Below are 22,327 nucleotides of genomic sequence, written 5' to 3'. Positions count from 1 at the left end.
AGCCACCGAGTTCATGTCAGAGACAGCTCTTGTTCCCCTTACTAGGGAACCCACTTGGAGTCTGAGCTGCATGGGCTACATCTGTGCAGGGGTTCTCAGTTATTTCCATGAATGGTCCTTGGTTGGAGTATCAGTATCAGAAAAGACCCCTGTGCCCAGATATTTTGGTTCGGTTGCTCTCCTTGTGGAGCTCCTGTTCCAGAGGGCACTCTTAACTGTAATACCCTAAGTGATACTGAAATTTTCTGTGGGTGAATGGACAAGTGGAATGAACTCCCTTATGCCCAGGCTTTTGGGGAGCTGTGCTCCCATTCCTCACTTTGTAACCAGTGCTCAAAGACCCAAATCTTACTGGTCAGGGTTGCAGAGCTTCCAGATAGCCTTTCATTCAGAGCCTCAGACCCTAAATTTTCAGCCCTTACTGAGTCACTGGCACCTCCTTTTCCTCAAGCACCTTCTACCCCTCTTTCTTCTACACCACTACATGCTCTGCTTCCTTGATAAGCTAGGGTCAGATGGGAGGTGAGGAGGGATCCCCCTTTCTATGGACTAGGGGAGGGGAATAGGGTGAAAGAGGGAAGGAAGGTGGGAGCAGGAGGAGATGAGGAAGGGGGCTACAATCGGAATATAAAGTGAACAAATTTTTAAAAAATAAGTTAAATAAATAAAAAGAAAAGAAAAGTGGTTAGGCTTCCTTTCTAATAACCCATCTGCCTAATCAAAGAGTTCTGCTGCCTTTCCCAGGACTATGACCTAACAGGGCCTGACCTTTATGTCATCCAGACCTCCACTTTCATGCCCAAGGAGTGCAGACAGGTTCAGGCAGCAGCCAGGCAGTATGCAGCCCAGACCCATCTGGTGGATGATATGGTCCCTGTGGGTGACACACTCGTACACTGGTGACACACTATAGAGCCTAATTGAAATTACCAACTGGATCAAAATGGCCACTAGAGGAGGGGCCTCATGGTCTAACGACTCCTTCAGGGTATGGAAAATGTCTCAAACAAAGATGTTAACTTTGATAAGCTCTGTGAAATTACACAGCGAGCTATGAAAATCTGGCCAGTTTTCTAAATCAATTACAAGAGACCATGATCCAATATACCCATCTTGACCCAGCCCTCCCAGCGGGAGCACCGGTCCTGGTTACCCATTTTATTTCCCAGTCATAGCCAGATATTTGGGGGAGGAAAAACTAAAAAACGGCTGAGGGTGGTTTCCAAACTCCTGTGCAAGAGTTGATAAGAGTGGTCTTTAATGCCAGACAAGAGATGGCAAATCTTCCCAAAAGGCAGAAGGCTACGCTCCAGGCCCAGGCCTTGGCAACTGCCCTGAGGCCAACAGCAATCCTGCACATGGAACAGGGTTGGTCTGCCAGGCCCCCTGCCGTCAGGGTCCAGCCAAAGTCAACTTCGCCAGGATGTGGCCAGGAAGGCCACTGGTACTGTGGCTGCCCCAGCTCTGGACAACCCACCCTGTCTGCTAGCAGCCTAGCCATTAGAAATTAGAGTGCCTCCAATGTGGGCTCGTCTTCCATGCCATGTCACAAAGGTCCAGCCCCATCAGCGTAGGCACCTCAGACCCTTGGCCTTCTAGTTCCTTGGCCTGGCGAAGGGTTGATGGTGTCCATACTTGGGGACTCCCATCATCCTTGTAGAGCCCGGGCTGCTGCTCTTATCACCTGGTGGACACAGAGGCTACCTTCTCTGTTTTGAGCTCTCACTAGGATCCCATGGTCCTGTTGCCAATTTCTGTTGCCAATTTCTTTCCAACTAAGACTCTGCCACTTCTCTGCATTCTTAAATGACAATTCTCCTGCCCATCATCAAAAAAGGCAGTGAGAGCAGGAGCTCATGCAGGCTAGCAGCTTGGAGGCTGGAGCTAATGCAGAGGCCACGGAGGAGTGCTGTTAGCTGGAGCATTCCTCATGGCTTGTTCAGCCTACTTTCTTTTATAACTCAGAACCACAAGCCCAGGGATGTCACCATCTACAATGGGCTGTGCCCTTCCTCATTAATCTCTAATTAACAAAATGTCCTGCAGGTTTGCCTACAGCTTGATCTAAAGGAAACATTTTCTCAATTGAGCTCCCACTCCATGATGACTTTAGCCTGTGTCGAGTTGACACACAACTAGGTAGTACACCACCTCATACCAGAGTGAAAGGTAATCATGTATGTTTCACCCTCACATGAATGTCTCAGAATACGTTCCAGGGGCCATGCAACCATTCTCAACTCAGCTTTAGTTCAATTAGGCCCTGTTTTGGTACCAATTCTTCTGTCTTAACTTTACCATAAGAAATGTAAACATCTAGTCAACACAGATAAACATTGATGTAACTCCAAAGAAATTATGGTACCAAGTAAAGCTTAGGGAAACACTGAGTTTATCAGTTCTTTACAGGAGCATGAGTGAAGAGTTATGAATAGAGCATGAATGATTCAAAGACAGCTGTCAATAGACCACTGAAAAGCCCAGCATGAATGATGACTCATGAAAGTTTCGTCCATGGAGCTCCCTGCAATATTCACAGGCAGATTTCCAGCCAGAGACTGCTCTTCCTAGTAATGGTATTTTACTGATTTATCACCTTCTGCAAGGACTTTGAAAATCTTATGACTTTGAGGGGCTTCCTGAGCCTTGTAAGTCCCATGTACTTCCTGAGCCTTGTACGTTTTGTTGACTTCCTAAGACTTATGAGCCTACCTCATCTTCTAGGGGGCAACATTTCACTTTCAAGTAATGACTATAGAGCATTTACCTTAGGAAGAATCAAAGAAAGATCCATCCCAAAATCACATAAAAAAAAAAAAGCTCTAGGAATATTGGCATATCTTTCAAGCCCATCTTCTTTTTCAGATTCAAGAAGGACTTCCATGTGGCAGCTAACTAGGAATCCCTTTTTCTGAAATTGCAACATTTTCTCAAATCTCTTAGAATATCAGCAGGATGATAAAAAGGCTCATGGTTTAAACTTGGCCATGATGCTTAGCAGTAGCTCAAATTTGGACAAATGATGTTCAGTGTGAAGCTCAATTTCTTTACATACAAAGTGTGATGTATGGCTCTCAGTTACAGCATTCTTATAATGAAAATTACATTTCTAAAATATTTGTATTTATATATATTGCACAGTAAGAGTTCTGTAAATGTACCATTTTTAGAAAGAATAGGAAGACTAGGGGATTATAAATATGTGAAAGCTTTATGAACAGAAGCCAAATGTAGTAACCCTTTGAAAGTATTATAGATTGGAAGGGGTTAGAAGGAACTTTCTTGAATACTGAAAATGTTCAGTAATTAGCCAGTTACAGTGGTAGCATAGCAGTATACATACATACAATTTTATTAAGTTGTAAACTGAAGATTTGTATATTTTATATGTATATCCACCCATATCTATGCATATACAGGTAATACTTAGATTTAAAAAGTATCCAATTTGACCTGGAGTCAGATTTTTTCAATGTCATTTTTATTTATTAGAAAAGCATCTAGCCTTGTATCTGACATGCCAAGGTGGTGAGCTGCAGTTGTCTGTCTCTTGGATGAGGACCTATTTCAGAGCCAGCCTGGAGCTGACAAGCATATTGTGAGGGTCACGCTTCATCACCATTGACAGCTGGAGATGCCACCACATGCCTCTGGCAGAAAGGCTCAGCAAAAACCAGGCAGTGGACTGTGCTGCCTACCCTTAGGCTGCAAGGCACAGCCCTGGAAACAGGAGGATTAAAAAGCCTCTCAATTTAAAGAGACAAGGGGGAGGGGAGTGTGGGCTGCACAGTTTATAAATAGACATTGCTCCAGGCTGCCTGATGATGAAGTCGTTGTTTGGTAAATTTTTCTTTTTTAAGGATGCCATTATCAGAGACCATTTCAAACACCAGTTTTGTTTAGTGTTCGGGGTGGATTTCATCAAATCTTGGGTCATATTTCTGCCAGTTTCAGGGGCAGGCCTTTAATATTTTGAGTCACATTTCCATGGAGCACAGAGATGATGATGATGATGATGTGTCTTTTGCCAAATGGATGAGCAGCTTTTGGGGTCACAACTGGAAAGACAAGGATGAGCGAGGACTCCGGGACCACCACCGACCACAAGAAGCAAGCTACAGGAAGGCTTCTCTGCCCTGCCCAGTGAGTTATCATAAAGTCAGGGAAAGCTGGAGTGGCCGGGAGGAGGGGGGGAAGTGGGGGTGGGTTTCTTAGAGAATATTTGAAGAGTTCTTTGGCTTAAATTAATATTTCCAAAGCTTTGTCCATTCTTATAAAAATCTTTTTATCTGTTTGGATTTTCCCTAAGAGGTCTGGTTTTTAATGTTTTAAGTAATGGTTTCTTCATTTTCAGTAACCTAAGATATTTTGAACTACTCTTCATAGTTCTTGATAAATCAAAAATCATACTACCAAGTGATAGTATTTGGGCCAAAGGAAAGGAATTAGTAGTTGTTCTGTGTAAGTGTTATGGGTCAAAGTACGATTTCTAGTTGTCTTTTTGCAATAGTGATATTAGCTCGTGTATATGATGGCCTTTAAGGAGCTGGAGATTCCACATAGCAAATCACTGCCTTTTATAAGTATGATACTCTTTTTCTTTTGGTTGCCATTGCTTTTAGGGTTGGAGATGGAACAACATTCAGTACCTTCCCAACAGCCAGAGACAGGGCGCACAATGCCAGAAGGAAGCACCCAGGTGGGGGTGGGCAGCCTGGGCCAGATGAGGGCTCTCCTGCAGATGCCAGCGCATTCCCTTCTTCAGCTGCAGCGCTGGAAGGGTCCACACACATCGTCACCTACTCCACAGGAACAGAGCAATAAGAGTAGCATTTCATTTTCATAAGTCACTTACTTTGAACTCCAGCTAGTAGAAGCAGCTTACCAAAACCCCTTCTTTGCCAACCCCAGAACCAAGAAAGCTTGTGGGTAAACCTAGCCAAGGTCAGCTCCAGGGTCCCAGATACGCAAGGATTTTAAAGTGTTTGAGGAAATTATTTTTAATGCCAAGGGTCAATAGCTGGAGGGATGAGATGTGTCTGAGACATAAATATTTCAAACTAAGCCCTTCACCACGTGGATGTTCAAAGGCAAAGGGAGTGGGGGTACTTCCTCATTCCATTACTTCGGATGAAAAATGAAGTTGGACTGGATGCTCTCTATGAGACCCAGCTCCAAGGTTCCATTTTCCTGTTTTTAAAAAAACATGCCTGCGTGGTGTGCTCTTAGCTAATCTCAACACAATCAAATGTTTCAGACCCGATGAGATTTTCAGAACCTGTGAACCAGGAGTACAATTAGCTTAAAGCTTCCAGGCAAAGCTAATAAGAGAAAACTTGTGATTTGCTATCCATTTTGGTGGCTTTCTAGTGTCATAGGAATGTGAAAATAAAGGGAAAAACCCACTTTACAAAATGTAGTTTCCCGAATAAACAGTATTTTTTAAAAATACTTTTAAACATATAATCTACTCTGTTTAGAAAATTCATGCATAGCTTCCAGTATTCTTTTTTCGTACCTTAAATTATTGGGGAACTACAGATTTATTACTATTGAGGAATAGTGTTCCTCAATGGTAAACATATAGAATATTTTCTGCTTGTCTCTAATTTGAACATTTTCTTAGTTAAACTGGCTAGTCTCCAGGTAAATAATCCATCTTATAACTAACAGATCAACACACTTGTATTTACTTAAAGAGACAAAATGTGGAATAAAATTGAAAATCTGGGTGATAGAGAAGTGGATGTAGGAACAGATCAGAGGACACATAGTCATAGAAAGCAAGCAGTCTGATTCTCCATTGCTTAAATAAATAACACTATAGATTTGTGAATCAAATATGCATTTTATTATCAAAACGGGCTAGAATCTTCCTTAATTTGGAGCAATATTGTTTTCAGTTTTATTTCTAAATCAGTTCTTGGAGAATTTCACACAACATGTTTTGATCATATTTTCCTTTCTTTCCATAACGCCTTCCAGATCTGCCCACACTTGTGTCTCTTTTTCCCCCATCAAGACCAAGCTGTAGCTTGTGCTGCTCACATGTGCGTGGATGTGTGGCTTTCCACTGCAACTTGGTCAGCCTATCAGAGGCTACACTTTTAGGGAAAACTAACCTTTCCTCCTCCAGCAGCTAAGAATTGCCAGTGCTCGACTAAGGGTGGAGCGTTATGGCCACTTCCCCTCTTTATCCTGAGATTGGGTTTATCTTGAGCTTTTTACAGGTTTCTGCGTGTTGTCATAACTGCTGTGTTCACATGTGCAGTTTCCCTACTGTGACCAGAAGACACTCTTTCTTTGTGGTCATATACCACCTCAAGCTGGTGTTAATATAACCTCTTATATTATTTCTCTCTCCTGTCACGAGGACTCCTGAGCTTTTGGATGGGGAGGTGTGGTGTGTATGTTCCATTTAGGGCTTGCCATTCTGAAGTCAATTGTTTTCTGCACTTCGGCCAGTTGTGGGTCTCTGTGTTGATTACCACCTAGTGAAATGAGAAGCTTCTCTGATGAAGGCTGAGAGGTGGGTTAGTATAGGGATATAACGATAGGACTTAGTGACTAATAGTGTGAGGTTCTCTTCTAGGGCCTATGGTCAGTCTAGCAATAAGTTCTTGTCCGGATAATGGTGCCAGGCATGGGTTTCATCATGTTGATCTGGGTCTTAAATCCAATCAGAAAGTGGCCTCTTACCCTGTGACATTCATTCTACTATTGTAACCGTGGACATGTCTTGCCAGGTCAGGAGTTATTGCAGCTCACAGGCTCCACACCTGGATAAGATTAATGATTATTTGTCTTCTTTGGTAAGCATGCTTTCCAGCACTGTGGAAATTAGCTGGTAATGATATAGCTTCCAGGTAAGGAACAGCTTGATATCTTCATGTTCTATGACTCAAGATTGTGGTGTCATGAGCAATAGGGCCTCACTGTCAAGTGATGGACAACATTGGTTTTTAGTTTTGTGTTTTGTTTTAATATCAATGAAAATGATTAATAAGGGAATGCAATTCTCTCGTTCTTATCTTTTCTTTCTCATTGCGCTAATTGAAGCCCTTTCCTGCTCCAAATCTAAATAATACAGATTCACTATTAGTAAAGGAAGAGATTTCTCCTTCTTTCTAATACATCTTTACCTGCCTTATAATGCAACAACACAGTAATAGATAATTAATTCATTCAAAATATTTATTAAATACATATTTTGTCGTGGGTAATTTCGCCAAACATGGAGATTATAAAGTAAAATCAGGCACACATGGCCAAAAACCCTTATAGAACTTTTAGTCTAGTACAAAGTATAAACTGGCAGAAAAAAAAAGGTATAATGGGGGGAGGGCATCAGTACTTCTCAGAGAAGATGACTTTTTGTTCAGATTCAATCTGCGATTGCTGGTTTAAAGACTTGGAGGAATCTGGCTTTATCCTATCGTCCTAGGTAGGGAGGAAGGTAAGATGAAGCCTGTTAGGAAGCATTCTGCCTTCTCTTTCCATCATCCCAGGCATGCAAAACAGAAGTAAACCAGTTTTCCTTGTTAACCACTTATTCTGTACATTGTATGAATGTGTTTCTAATAGCATAATGGATTCAGTTTTCTATTCATTTTCACGGCTTACTACGATTCTTGTAACCTTGTTCTGCATCCTCTGAGCCCCATGTGAGAGGACATGGGGCTTGAACCACTTGAAACATCACTTGGGGAAGAAACCGAGTGCTCTGACCCCTGAAGAATCTTAAGTTTCCTTCATGCTCCAGAATAAATACCGTGTCATTTGAGGGGAACAAAAATGTTTATATCCATCTACAGTCAGCATGCTCTCTCTTTCTTTCTTCACATCCTATTTTTTATTTTTTTTATTAATTACACTTTATTCATTTTGTATCCCCCCATAAGCCCCTCCCTCCTCCCCTGCCGATCCCACCCTTCCTCCCCTTTCTGCATGCATGCCACTCCCCAAGTCCACTGATAGGGGAGGTTCTCCTCTTCTTTCTGATCTTAGTCTATCAGTTCTCATCAAAAGTGGCTGCATTGTCCTCTACTGTGGCCTGGTAAGGCTGCTCCCCCCTCAGGGGGAAGTGATCAACGAGCAGGCCAATCAGATTATGTCAGAGGCATTCCCTCTTCCCATTACTATGTAACCCACTTGGACACTGAACTGCCATGGGCTACACCTGTGCAGGGGTTCCAGGTCATCTCCACGAATAGTCCTTGGTTGGAGTATGAGTCTCTGGGAAGTTCCCTGTGTTCAAATTATCTTGTTCTGTTGCTCTGCTTGTGGAGTTCCTGTCCCCTCCAGCTCTTACTATTTCCCACTTCTTACATAGAATTCCATTCACTCTGCCCATCAGTTGGCCATCAGGCTCAGCATCTGCTTTGACAGTCTATACTGCAGAAGCTTTCAGAGGCCCTCTGTAGCAGGTTTCAAGGTTGTTTCCTGTTTTCTTCTGGCTTTCAGAGGCCCTCTGTAGCAGGTTCCGAGGTTGTTTCCTATTTTCGTTTTCTTCTGATGTCCATCCTCTTTGCCTTTCAGGATGGGGATTGAACATTTTAGTTAGGGTCCTCTCTTTTGCTTAGTTTGTTTAGATGTACAGATTTTAGTGGGTTTATTCTATATTGTATGTTTATATGAGTGAGTATATACCGTGAGTGTCTTTTTGCTTCTGGGACAACTCACTCAGGATGATCCTTTCCAGGTCCCACCATTTACCTGCAAATTTCATGATTTCCTTATTTTTCATTGCTGAGTAATACTCCATTGTATAGATGTACCACAGTTTCTGCATCCATTCTTCAGTTGAGGGGCATCTGGGTTGTTTCCAGCTTCTGGCTATTACAAATAAAGCTGCTACAAACATGGTTGAGCAAATGTCCTTTTTGTGTACTTGCGCCTCTTTTGGGTATATGCCTAGGAGTGGTATGGCTGGATCTTGAGGAAGCGCTATTCCTAGTTGTCTGAGAAAGCGCCAGATTGATTTCCAGAGTGGTTGTACCAGTTTACATTCCCACCAGCAGTGGAGAAGGGTTCCCCTTTCTCCACAACCTCTCCAGCATGTGTTGTCCCTTGACCTTACACCCATCAGAATGGCCAAGATGAAAATCTCAAGGCACATCCTATTTTTTTAATTTTATCTTTTGACATATTTAAAAATTAAAGTAGTAAGTTTTCCAAGTTTTAATCTTTGTCTATAATGATCCTAAGGGTGGTTATATATTCATTTCTGCAGTGGTTCTCCTGTAGTTGTTCACTAAAGAGGTAAATTAGAACTGGACCCCAAAGGTATTTGTCCAAGATAGAAAGAAGAGCTACTGCAATATTTTATGATTGGCAGTGAAAGACTTCTCATATTTTACATCATATTTGTATTCAATTTGAATACATAGCCATTCTGTAATTCAAGGGAGTGAAAGATTATAGGGCAGCTTTTAGCATAGTGCCTTTCCTCTCTGAGATGCTATGTGGGGGAGCTGCTGCACAGGAAAGAGGGTGACAGGTTTGGAAGGGGCTCTTGGTGCTGCTCTCTGCTTCCACGGGCAGCATGGCTCTAAACAAGGTCCTTGATGTCTTTGCTCGGAGTCCCATAAATGGGACTGGTGGTCATAGTTCATCCCTCACAGATGTTTCACTGAGTAATGTACACAAATGCTCAATACAGCACCAGGTACCAAATAAATACTTACTGTTATTAGAGATCATAAAACATTGCTGGAGAAAACTGCTAGAATACTAAAATAAGAAAGAAAATAGCCCCACATCACCCAGCAAACGTTAGGCGGTTTAGGCTGCATTACCACTGCCAACCAGCACCATGACCCTGCTGGAATCCCATTATACCTTCACCCCAGTCTTCTTTCCCTTCTTAGTGCCTCTTTACTCCCTAGCCTGCCAGCGAGCCTTTACCCAAGTGTGGGGCTCATCCTCAGGTCTGTGCTCCCCACTCAGCTTCTTCAGATAATTCAGTCATCACACATTTGCAGAAGTCTTCCTAACTCCCCCCATCCAGGTTCCCAGCACAGTGTAAATACAAACAGTTGATCTTATTCTTGCTCCATGTAGCTGTATTTGTATCTTGTTCTTTTCGCCTGAATGTTCTGGCCTGAAAATGCAGCTGAGTACAATCATGAATGCCATCCAATACAAAAATTGTAAATTTGCTTAAAACGTTGAGACATTTATTTTCCACTTTTTTGTTTTGGTAACTTGATCATGAGATTCCCAAGCATAAACTCTGAAGATGATGCTATATTGCGAAGTCAAATTTTATGGCATTCAGATAGAAGGGAGTCATGTGCCCTGCTTGTACAATCTGTCTCTTAGGCACACCCTGATGGAAGAGGCTAATACTGAACCTACCTGTGCTCCACCTGTTCTACAGCACCAAGTACCATGTCTGACCCACAGCAAACAGACTAACAGAGTTACCTCAGGGATTTCAGCAGCTTTAAAATTCTGGGTTTTTTGTTTGTTTGGTTGGTTGTGTGTGTTTGTGTGTGTGTGTTTCTGATTGAGAGTGCTTTAGCAAGGGTTTCCATTGCTGTGAAGAGACACCAAGACCATGCCAACTCCTATAAAAGAAAACATTTCGTTGGGGCTGGCTTGCAGTTTCAGAGGTTTAGTTCCTATCATCTTGGCAGGAAACATTGTGGCATGCTAGCATTGTGGCATGTTGCTGGAGAAGGGGCTGAGAGTTCTACATTGATCCAAAGACAGCAGAAGGGTACTGTGTGTCATACTCGCGGTAGCTTAAGCAGAGGAGACCTCAAAGCCTGCCTCCTCAGTGACACATTTCCTTCAACAAGGCCACACCTCCTAATATTGGTACTAACTATGGGCCAAGCGTTCAAACACATGAGTCCATGGAGGTCATACCTATTCAAACCACCACAGAGAATAAGATTCCAGATAGGTGAGTTGCTTGTTAATTGTGCAAACTGGGTGGCTTAGACAGCAGAAATTCATTTCCTTGGGGTGCTGGAGCCTAGGAAGTCTCTGATTTGATCTCAGTGGTGCATCTTTATTGGGTCTTTATAAAGTTTCTCTATGGTGAGCAAGTTCCTGATATTTTTCTGTGCACGCAAACTTCTTCCTCTTCAAAGATACCAGTGAAATCAGATCTGTAGGGATCTCAGAGTTGGCTCTAGATACCCCAAGACCAAGTTCTCAGCACAAAGGAGATTTATTTGTCCTCAGAAAAACAAAGGGCAAGGAATAAGAGACAAAGACAGGAGATAAGACAGGAGAGAAAAGGGGGAAAAGAAGAAGGGATATGGGGAAGAGATGTTTGTCCTGAGGGACAGCAAAGGACTGTCTCTAGATACAGAGGAGACAAATATGGCCCACAGACAAATGGAAGTCTATAAAGGAAAACTGTGAAACTCCATATGAGGTTGAGTTAGGTAATTTTGATTAGGCATGTTAAATCAGGAGGCCAAAAGGGGAGTTTTGATTGTTGGATTTCAATACTTTGATAGATGGGCATTGACAGTCCGCTCTAGGAGAAGGAAATGGCCAAATAAAAGAATGGACCTTGGGGGCTAGCTTTAGGAATGTGATTTAATGTTTTTTTGTTTGTTTATTTGTTTGTTTTGTTTGTTTGTTGGGTTTTTTTTAAAAGCAGAGGAAATGCAGGAAAGGGCAAGGTCTGCCAGAGTCATATTTGCCACACTCGGGTTGTCTAGAGTCCCTTCAGGATCATTCTAAAGGCCTCATTAAGGGAATTGCTTCTGTAAAGGCCCTATTATTAAATACAGTCACATTCTGAGCTCCTGGGAGCTTTAGGAGATGAGCTTTGTAACAACACAACTCACACTGTAACAATGCCCAATGGCTAGGTCTAAGCAGGGCATATTTCAAGTTTCTTGACACTAGATTCCAAGGTTTTCAAGGAATGCTCTACACATTCATAATCCTATCTACAAGATTCTGGTTCCTGTGTTCTTACCAGTGTTGGTATTGTTTAAATATTTTTTTAAGACTAACCTGAAGGATATAATTGTTTTTTTATGCTGTCTTTGACCATTTTATACAATCTTGTTGAATACCATAAAATTTCTGTCATTAGATATTTCATTTTTTTTATTTTAAAATATCACTTTTATTTTTGAGATTATAATATAATTATATCATTTACCTCTTCCCTTTCCTCCCTATAAATCCTCTTATATACCCTTTCTTGTTCTCTTCAAATTCATTACCTTTTTGTCATTAATTGCTGATACACATTATATAAACATATGTAATATAATACAATATACATATTATATAATATATAAAAGTAGCATATATATAAAATTGGCAAGTTGTACTTATGTATAGGTATTTATATATATTCCTAAATATATAGGTACAACTTTCCAATTTTCTCAGTTTTTTTAATGTTACTTTTATGTCTATTTTAGACATTTGGTAGTGGATAACGAATTGATGTGCTCATCCTTAAAAGAGACCATTTTACCATTTTTTTTCCTGTGTTCTCAGCATTCTTTAATTGCCTGTAATTCTTGTGTAGGGTCTTTCCCCTGTCCACATTTGCATGTCTATTAGTGTTGCTCTTGTTTTCTCATATTTAGGCAGCTATACTGGTAAGACTTTATATGTATAGCTTCTGACTTTCTTAGGAGACACAGTCCTACAGCAAACTCCTGGTACTCTGGCTCTCTCATTTCTTTATGCATCCATTCATTCAGTATACATCTTAATCATGATATGAACAAGTCAAGGGGCCAGGTACTACACCATAGCCCTTGATGTGATAAAGCAAACAGCCTAATGGAGAAGAGATACACTGAGCGCTGTTAGCCAGATCACTGGTTAGAGTTGTGTAGCATCACAAAAGGGAGGGAAGGAACCTAGGACAGCATCTGCTCGAGACTTGATGCTATCATCGTGGCTAAAAAGGCTTTATGTTTCTTCAGAGAGTGAAAATGATTACCCAGGTCAAAATTGAAACAATGGGTGAAAAACAGACAACAGCACAATGAAATTTTACAGTCAGAGGAACTCAATGGCAGGCTTTTTGACCTCCCCACCCCCCAAGGGAGGAGGAGTCCTGCTAGGCCACAGAGGAGGACTTTGCAGCCAGTCCTGAAGATACCTGATAAAACAGGGCCAGATGAAAGGGGAAGAGGTCCTCCCCAATCAGTGGACTTGCAAAGAGGTAGGGAGAAGCTGAGGGTGGGAGAGTGGGATTGGGAGGGAATAAGGGAGCGGGATACAGCTGGGATACAGAGTTAATAAAATGTAACTAATAATAATAAACAATAATAATAAAGAAATTCTACAGTCAGCAATGAATAAACTAATTACAGTGTGGGATCCTCACTCTGGCAAGTCTCAGGTACAAGTGATGAGGGAAAGAATCACTAAAGCTTTTATTGACAAAAATGGAGAAATTTGCATGGCCTGGTTATGTACAAAGGTCTTTATTTTTGAAGACACAAAGGAGGTGTCACCATCTACTTGGTGGAAGTGCCATTGTTGGAAAGCATCTTGTCAGAGTTGTTACAATTGTGAAGAAGTGTAAACTCTACACAAATATGGATTTGTGTAAGAAGTGTGAAAGTCCCATCCTTTATACATGGGACTTTCTGGTGGTTTTTGTACCTTTGGTTGTTTTGTGAAGAAAAGTCCTGAGACAATCTGTCAGGTAGGCAGAGGATGAATGCATCTCTCTCCTGCTTTGCTTGCTGAATTTTGTCAGGGTTTGGCATGATAGAGGGCATCCTTGTTGACCTCTTTGTTTCACTGAGGAAGGGGCCTCAATATGCAACTCTTGGCTGGCCTGGAATTCACAGACATCCACATGCTGTGCCTCCCAAGTGCTGGGATTAAAGGTGTGAGCCATCATACCCTGCTTTTATCAGTGATTTTCACAGCCTTTAGGGAAGTAATGAGTGATGATGGTAGATGAGAGCACTGTAGGGAGGACTCCCTCCATGGTACTATCCTGGGCATGCAAGGAGAGCTGGAGCACTCACCAAAGACCATCAAGGCCAGGTCACTCAGCGGAGATGGTGCGAAATGAAACGATGACAGATTTGAGTTTGTTGTTGTTCTAGCTATCTTATTTGCTTTAGGAAAAGGAAAACAAACCGTGGAAGGAGTCTGCAGTGGGTGACCAATGCCTTAAGCTAACAACAGATGATAATGATGACTAAGAAATGATTGCTCTTGAGACACACTTGAGAAAGGGAATCTGCTGACTGCACATCTGGGTACTGAGGGCAATCTCTCCGTGTCCTGAAACCAAGTGAAAGGTACTGTCACCCACTGAGTGTGGGGACACTGAAGGACACTTGGGACCCATTATGATGGGACCTATTTAAGAACAAAATTATAGGAACGTGAAGATTTTGACTTCATTTTCTGCTCTAGAATTCAGCAGCAATTCAATTCATAAAGCAAAATTTATTAGTTATATGAAATGATAGCAATTGCCATCTTTGAAAAGGATAAGAAACAAGTATAGAAATATGTTCTAAAGCAGGACCTCTGCATACTCACTCTGTTTATGTATAGTTTCACCTGTGATGCCCCTTTCACATCTCTGTATGCAATCTCCCTTTCAGCTTATTGATGTACTTCTTATTATGTTAGTTCTTTGTCCCACCAAACATGCTGATGGGTTTTACACCATGTTTAGAGTATTAGAGCATGCTCAACTGGTCTGAACTGTGAATCTTAGCATCTAGTGTTTTTTGTTGTGGTCGTTTTTTTGTTTTTTGTTTTTTTTTTCTTTCTTGCTCATTTGTGTCTTTTTCAGTTTAGGGAACTCATTCTTCACAATTTTTAGGAGATATTCAGGAAAATGAATGGACCTGGGTTTCATTCATCCAGGATTGCCTCTATCTCTCAGTCATTTCCAAAGAAGTGCTGTGCTCGGCCCAGTATTTTTGGTGGGAGGGTTTGATTTTTCCTTAGTACTGTGAAAACGCCATGCCACTCTTCCCCTCATCTAACTTTTCTGTCAGGAAATAAGGTGTGTTGAATACGCCTATGTGCTATTTGTCTCTTGTTCTGAGTTTACAGTCTTCTGTTATAGCTCTCTAACCTTTGGAAATTTTGTTTTAACTCTGTGGTGTGTTTGGGGGAACTGACTCTAAGTTACAGTGTATTTGATTGAGTGGAGTCTGACTATGACTTTTGACCAGGGTGCTGATTTCATCTCTATGTCTGGGGAGTTTTCTCCTATAACTCTGATAAGCTTTCCCTTTGATATTCACGAGTTTTTCCCAGAGACCCGGTGAGCTGAATATTTTCTCTGTTTATGGTACCCGTCGGATACCACAATCTCTTTTTTCTTCCTTCTTTTTAACTTCTCCACACTTCCAAGTAGCCTGTTTTTCCTACATTTATTCTATTGGATCTCTTCTGCTCTTGATGCCTTTCATTGTGTTTTAAGTTTTGCTTAATGTATTATTTACCCTAAATATTTTAGTTTTGTTTTTAAAACTGCTACAGCATACAGCATGGATGGTTCAGTGGTAGAATTCTCTCCTGCCACACAGGAGGCCTGGGTTTGATTCCTGGCTCATGCAGAGTCCAGTCCCTTTTTAAAAACCGCTTCCATGTTTCTGTGAAATTTCTCTCTTAGAGTATTTAATTTGTTTCTCTGTGTTTTCTTGAAGCTCATTGCGTTTCCTGAAGCAGCTGCTTTGAGGTTTCCACTAAGAGTTACTGCATAGTCTAATGTAGTCAATTTCTGGCACCATTTGTTGAATGCTGGGTGCCATCTTGGATTTCTTCTGGCAGCTCCTACTGATGTGTAATACTGTATGTGCACTAAAGGGTTATTTGTACTTATATAATCTAGTTTTATTTGTGTCTACTTGTTTTCCTAACCTAGAGTTACTTCTGCTATTTTATCACAAGATAGCTCCAGTAAATTGTTTAAAGCCTTGCTGTTGGTGTGTTATTATATTTCAACACTAGAGGGAAATCCAAGTTCGGTTTTGTTCCAAACCCTAAATTGGTATGCTGTATGGCATGACTCAAGTGGCACTTTTAAAAAGGTGTTCTGTTCCCACAGCCTCTCCCTTGCCTGAGGTAGATACAGAGGGTTTGTTTGTCCATAGTCCCTGGCCCTGGAGTAACACTGTGGAAATCTGCCCAGTTCCTGGAAAACTTACTGTGGAAGGACCAGCTTCAGGCTCTCATGCCACAGCTTGGCTCTTGCCTCCCTTTACATTCACTAAGTGGAAAGTGTTCTCTCTGTATTATGCTGTTTGGACTTTTGGAAGAACTGGAGTGAGCAACTGTGCGATGGCCGGTACTAAAATGTTAGCTCACACCCTCAGTACAAGCTTAACACCTATTGGGTTAAGCAGCACCCATGCAAGACTAAGGGCCGCACTGCTAGATACTGCCATTTGCTGAGGTAGACTCGTGGCTCCAAACTGTTGTAACCAGCCACAGATAGAGACAGCTGGCTGACAGCTCTTTCTCTGGCATTGGGACTGTTGAAGAGGTTCTGACTGTGGCATTGGCCTCATTACGGGGGTCACAGGTGTGTCACTGAGTTGTAAGGCAGTCCTGTTTTCACACCATCCATACCCCTGGCAAAGTCACACCTCTTACTCCCTGTTGTGCTGTCTGAAGTTGTAGGTAGTTTTGTCTATAGGGTCCCTTGGCTTTCTAGACTGATGCTGAACTTGGTATCTTAGCCTGGTTTCTACAAAGATCCGAAGTCTCGGATACATGCCTATCCCATGCCTGGTAAGGACATAAGCTGAATCATACATCTGACCTGTCTGTGTATAGACCTTCCCAGCTGCGAGGGGATGCCTAGAGGCCTAGTTTGTACGGTTGGGCTTAAGTCTAGAACCTCGTTTTTTTGTCTGGTGCATCACTGTACCAAGCCCTGGCCCTGAAGTATAATACAAAGCCGTACGGCAACTTTTATGTCCTCCACAATGTTCAGTTTTCTCCCTCTGCTGCTCAAGGGTAAGGGAGGGGTAGTGCTGCCTTGGCTGCCTGTCCAACATGGTTCTAGAACTTTAATCTGTGGGCACTGTCCTGGGTCAGGGATTGTCCAGGACTCAGGGGCTGTTGGGCTCCCAGCAGTGGATTTCACTGTAGTGGGTCTGATACTGGGTTTGTAGCCTAAGGCCCTGACTTAGTTCCTTCTTCTCCCGTCCACAGGCTGTGCATTGCTTAGACCTGGGCAACAAGAGAACTCTTCTTGTCTTCTTCAATGTGTCATCCCCTCTTACATTCTGAAACCACACACTACAGTACTCTTTCCTGGCTCCCTTATCTCCTGAGACTTGGTGCATGAATATTATTCAAGTTGATGCATTTATTGGGAAGAGATTGCTAGTGGATTCATCACTGTGCTCGTATCTGTATTCTACATAGCGTAACACGTGTTCTGATGGGCTGAGATTGGTTTTAAATTCACAGAGAGAATGAAAACAGGAGAAATAAAGGGGGGTGGGAACTAGATCATTTCCAAGTTCTTTTTCTTAAGAGGTGGGATAGGGTGACAAAACAGTAGGAAAATGGCTTTTTGGTTAATGTGAAGATACTTCAGGTCTCTCTCTTTGCATAAGGATCAAATCAGGGCTTACTTCATCAGCATGCCTACTAAAACTAGCCTGCTTGGATGGGAAATTCAGCTGTCTCATTTTTCCCATGTAGAGGAAATTTAATTCAGTAATATGGCAAGGGGTCACATCCAAAGACTTAGGTCTGTGTGATACAGCTAGAATACAAACATACCCTTAGTGTGTACCCTAAGTACACACCTTTAATCCCAAACAATGACATCTAATTGAGGGGCAGACAAAGTGATGAATCAGAGAATGATTTGACAGAATGACTCAGAGATAGGATATGCCCAACTCTCAGGAGAACAGACAGGAGAGAGAAGTGAATATCATAGAGAGAAAGCAGGGAGTTGGTGGAAACAGTTTGGGAGTACAGTATTGTTTGGTGCTGTTTAGTTGAATGTAGTTGAGTTTGTGCAGTTCAGTTCCTGGAGTTTAGAGGCAGTTTTTCCAAGGAGAGCAATGCAGTGAGAAGTAGAGAAAAGCCAGATTGAATCAGTCAGCTTGGAGAGGAGTTTTGATCCAGAACAGCTGAGTTGAACCAGCCAGCCAGAGTCCAGAAAGAACTAGAAAGGGTGAGCTTATTCAGCAGTAAGTCTCAGATGATGAAAACATTCTAGGCCTCGGTTAGCAGAAGTTAACCTTCAGGCTGGAAGCTGAAGCTTTTAAGGTCCGGGCTTGCAGAAGATTAGATTGTATGGAGGTTAGAAGCTTCCAGGCCTATGCCTAGGGATAGTTACATAGAAACACTTTTGATTCATATTAGTAATTTTTAATATAGGTTAAATTAATTGTTCCTCATAATTTCTCCATTATTTTTCTATAAGAGAGTCCATACATATCAATCTTTTCATTATTTCTGAAACATATGTATGCCACTAAATTTTTTGAAATTTATTCTGGCAATTTTACTCAAGGCTTGGAGGCCTTCACTGTCCTCCAGGGAGAGTAGCAAGCAATGACAGTAGACTGGAATACTCTGCTGCCTCAAAGGAGGAGGAAGCTCTTACAAAGACGATAGATAAACTGCTCCTAAAACATATGATTTCTTTACTTGTTATTTTATATGTATCCTGTCTCTGTGTTAGTATACGTACCCTTTATGAGTTAAGATTTAAAAAATTCTATATTCCTAGTTTCCTGCGTTTCCCAGCGTGACATCACCTGACTGCCACCCTAGAAGGCATTCACATGAAGACCAGGGATCCCAAGGCCACCTTCCCATGCGGTATCACAGAAAATGCTCAGCGGATGGGCCATTCAAGGAGCCAATGGAACCACGAAGAGGCGCTCATTCCAAAATGCAGGAATTTTCAGAATCCTTTGAGCAACACCTGTGCCTTCGAACCAAGCACTCTCCCTCTGCGGTATGTGGCAGACAGAACGGGTCATTGTTTAAGCCATGGGGCAGGAAGCCCAAAGCTCTCATTTTCTTCAGATTTTAGGGTGCCAAGTTTAACTTCTTCATTCATAGCTTATGATAAGCGCCTTGAAAAACACCACTCAGTATTTTTATGATAACTTAATAGTAAATATCTATTTTCATATCAGCCCTAAATAGAGTATATTGTAAAGCACCAATGCAAAATTAAAATTTTACAAGGCATGTTTTTTGTAAAATATTTTCCTGCTATGTAAGCCACATACTAGTGTTAACATAGCTACATCAAATTATTTACTTGTCAATAAATTTTAAAACATATATATTAAATGGTGCAATTTATCAGTAAATTTATACATTTGCACACTCAAAGGAAGAGGAAGGGAGGGAGGGAGAGAAGGAGGGAGGCAGAGAGACGAAGGGAGGGAGAAAGATTCTAAACCATTGGTTCTTGCAAAGATGCCAGGATACTAAAATTGGAGTATTCTCAAGTCTTTCCTGAAAACATGAACACATTTCCATGTAGTCTATCTCTAGGTCACTTTTAATGCCTAACACAATGTACAAGCTATGGAGGTAGTTATTGCAACATATTGTTTAGGGAATACAAAGAAAAGCTGTATATTTTCAGTACGAAAAATTCTTCCTGAGTATTTTTGCTAATTTGTTGGTTGAATTCACAGGCAAAGAGCTCAGGGTTAGGGAAGATCAACTGTGGTATCTCCTGTTTAAAGACAACATTTTAGTAACTTGTGGATGTAATATTTTTATAAACCTGAGCATGAAAAGAGCCAAAACCTGCATCTGTGGCCTGCTCGTTACCAGCAATGTTAGATTATAATGAGTTCCTCTCTTCCTTGCCTTGCCTTGCCTTGCCTTGCCTTGCCTTTCCCCTTTTCCCTTTCCCTTCCCTCCCCTTTCTCCTTTCTCCTTTCCCTCTCCTTTCCTCCCCTCCCTTTTTCTTCTCTCCCCTCCCCTCCCCTCCTCTCTCCTTCTATCTTCTCCTATCATCTCCTCTGCTCTCCTCTCCTCCCTCCTCTTCTCTCCCCACCTCTCCCCTCCCCTTCTCATCCTTCTGTTTGTCCTACTCTTTTCTCCTTTCCTTTTTGAAATAGAGTCTTGCAGTGAAGGTCCAGATATCCTGGAGTTTGTTACAAAGCTCATACTGGGCTCAAACACTTGATTCTCCTACCTCAGCCTCCTTAGTGCGGGAATTTCAGGCATATGTCAACATGCCTGGCTAAATGTTTCTATTTTGATATTAAAACTCAATTGAACTATTTTGATTTTCAAACAAAAGGAAAAATATCATTCATCTAGTTTTTCCAACCTATTTATTGATATATTATACAAACACCCTAAAATCCATTCAAGTAAAGGATATGCTCAATGATTATGACATATCAATAAAGCTGTATTATCATCAGCCAGTATTAGTCTTATTATGCTTTTGGTTTATTTTTAAAGAATTTTTATTGGTTGAGAATTTCATACATGCATAGAATATATTTTGTTCAAATCTACCCTCTCACTTACAAGACATTCTCTATCCCCAACCACTTTTTCCTCTCATTTTTCGAGTTCTCTTTCTCTCCAGCTGTTTGTTTGTTTGTTTGTGAGTCTTTTTAGTGCTGCTTGCCTCTGTGTGTGTATGCGCGCGCATCTTCTGCAGCAACAATCCCTTCCGGGACCATATCCCTGAAGAAAACTGAGTCTTCCTTCTCTAGCAACCATCAGTTGTCAATAGCTCATCACCTTGAGGTGGGGCCTTAAGAATCCCTCCTCCATCCATTGGCTGGCTTGATCCTGGGCTTGATGTTAGTCTCTGTGAGTTCATTATTGATGAGTGTTTTTCAGATAATCTAATTTCAGTAGGAGAAAAGCTAATCTGGAGAAAATCATTACTGTAATTTTCCTTTTTTATATTGCTCTACTAAGTACTAGAGACATTCTTGACTGCTAAATATAAATTTTGATTACATGAATATAAGTGATTGAGCTAATGAAACACATTTGTCAGAACGTTCCCAGAGCTGGACTAACGTTCAGTTTTTTTCTCTCTCTCTCTCTCTCTTTTTAATCTCAGCTTCATTTTCATCTTTCTTTCTGACCTTAATGAAGGAACCATGTTGGCTAGAAATACAGCAAATTTATTTGTTTATGCTGTAGAGTATCTAAGATGACACCACTTGAAACAGACACTTCCATAACTTTGCACTAGTAGGGCTGAGGCAGTCACATGACCACCACTCATCATAGCATATGTTCCACAGGCACTCAACTCTTTTTAATTTTCTAGTTCAAATAAGGGGAGAAGGGTTTAACAGATCATTATATAAATACATCAATATGCATAGATGTGGCAGCTATCAATGTCATTGTTTTTGCTCCAAAAGTACTCTAAAAGGCACTACAAACATCAAAATTGAAGAATCCTCTCCCCAAGTTCCCTGTCATATAACCCTATTGGAGTTATCATTGTACTATCAGCCCTTTTTAAAATTATTATTATTCATTTCTGTTTAGTTTTAGGTACTGATGCTTTCTTTCACTCCATGTAGGTGGAGTGTCTAGAAGGTAGATCTATTTAATGCTGTATTGTCTGATCCTAGAACTACAGCATATGTTCAATAAATCAGTGAAGTACTGAAAATGGTCCCACCACTTTCCTCCCAGCCAGTTTATGGGAGAATGATGATTTGGCTGTATGTCCTTCCTAAACACTGCATTGTTCAGACAGCTCTTACATTAAAATGTAGTAAAAACTCTTTTCTTTATGACTAAAATCTTTGTTGATATATTAAATTGGGTTGATGCTCATTTACATGCTAGAAAGTAAGACATGGACATCTGCTACCAAATCAGAGCTTTCTGTCTAGCTGTTGGGACAAATGTGGAACACAGCCAGCTGCTGGTGATTTTTTTTTTTTTAACCATTTTCTGATGCTCTTTTAGGGACCCAAAGGGAAGAAGGAGAGAAACGAAAGACATTGTCCAGAGACTGACATGAGATCCTACAAGAGACTGGAAGACAGAAGGAGCTCAATGAAGGAAGCACATGGAGATGCCCCCATGGCTCCCCTGCTTGAAAAGGGGCCTGAATAACGCTTTGTTTTGACATCAGCATTGCTGTGACAGATGTCACTGGTTGTTCTGAGACTCAGTTCTTCCTGCAGAATGGCAGCTGGGGAGGGTGTCTGCAGATGTTGAGACTGATAGTGGGCAGCTGGAGTGGCTGCTTGTCACGATGATTTGTGCTACAGTTCAGATGCCTCTGGCATCTTACTTGAGTGTGCAATCTGCTTTTTATGTCCTTTCATGGTAAGAAAAAATAAAGGCATTTGAATAGAATAAAAGAATTTCTGAAATTGCAAAATGTAGTTGTATCACCAAC

The 22,327-nt window shown here is 41.4% G+C and overlaps 1 protein-coding gene across 1 annotated transcript; it reads left to right on the top strand.

Annotated features, from left to right (window-relative positions):
* The first annotated feature begins 3,874 nt into the window (after positions 1-3,874).
* On the top strand, positions 3,875-22,272 carry Lnp1 (leukemia NUP98 fusion partner 1). Its single transcript, XM_055594730.1, has 3 exons — positions 3,875-4,143; positions 18,689-18,919; positions 21,889-22,272. The coding sequence occupies exons 1-3, from the start codon at positions 3,988-3,990 to the stop codon at positions 22,036-22,038; spliced, it is 537 nt and encodes a 178-aa protein (XP_055450705.1). The 5' UTR covers positions 3,875-3,987; the 3' UTR covers positions 22,039-22,272.
* The last annotated feature ends 55 nt before the right edge of the window (positions 22,273-22,327 follow it).

The sequence above is a fragment of the Psammomys obesus genome, unplaced genomic scaffold (assembly GCF_907164565.1).
Source record: "Psammomys obesus unplaced genomic scaffold, mPsaObe1.curated_primary_1811, whole genome shotgun sequence".
NCBI lineage: Eukaryota > Metazoa > Chordata > Mammalia > Rodentia > Muridae > Psammomys > Psammomys obesus.
The sequence above is the reverse complement of the archived record's forward strand: the minus strand, read 5'-3'. Positions and strand labels throughout refer to the sequence as shown.

Bases quoted from the DNA above. Each gene is read 5' to 3' on its own strand.
- Lnp1 (XM_055594730.1), top strand. From the start codon at position 3,988: ATGGAGCACAGAGATGATGATGATGATGATGTGTCTTTTGCCAAATGG. The intron at 4,144-18,688 runs GTGAGTTATCAT...CTATATTCCTAG, and splicing joins AGGCTTCTCTGCCCTGCCCA to TTTCCTGCGTTTCCCAGCGT. The intron at 18,920-21,888 runs GTATGTGGCAGA...ATGCTCTTTTAG, and splicing joins CCAAGCACTCTCCCTCTGCG to GGACCCAAAGGGAAGAAGGA.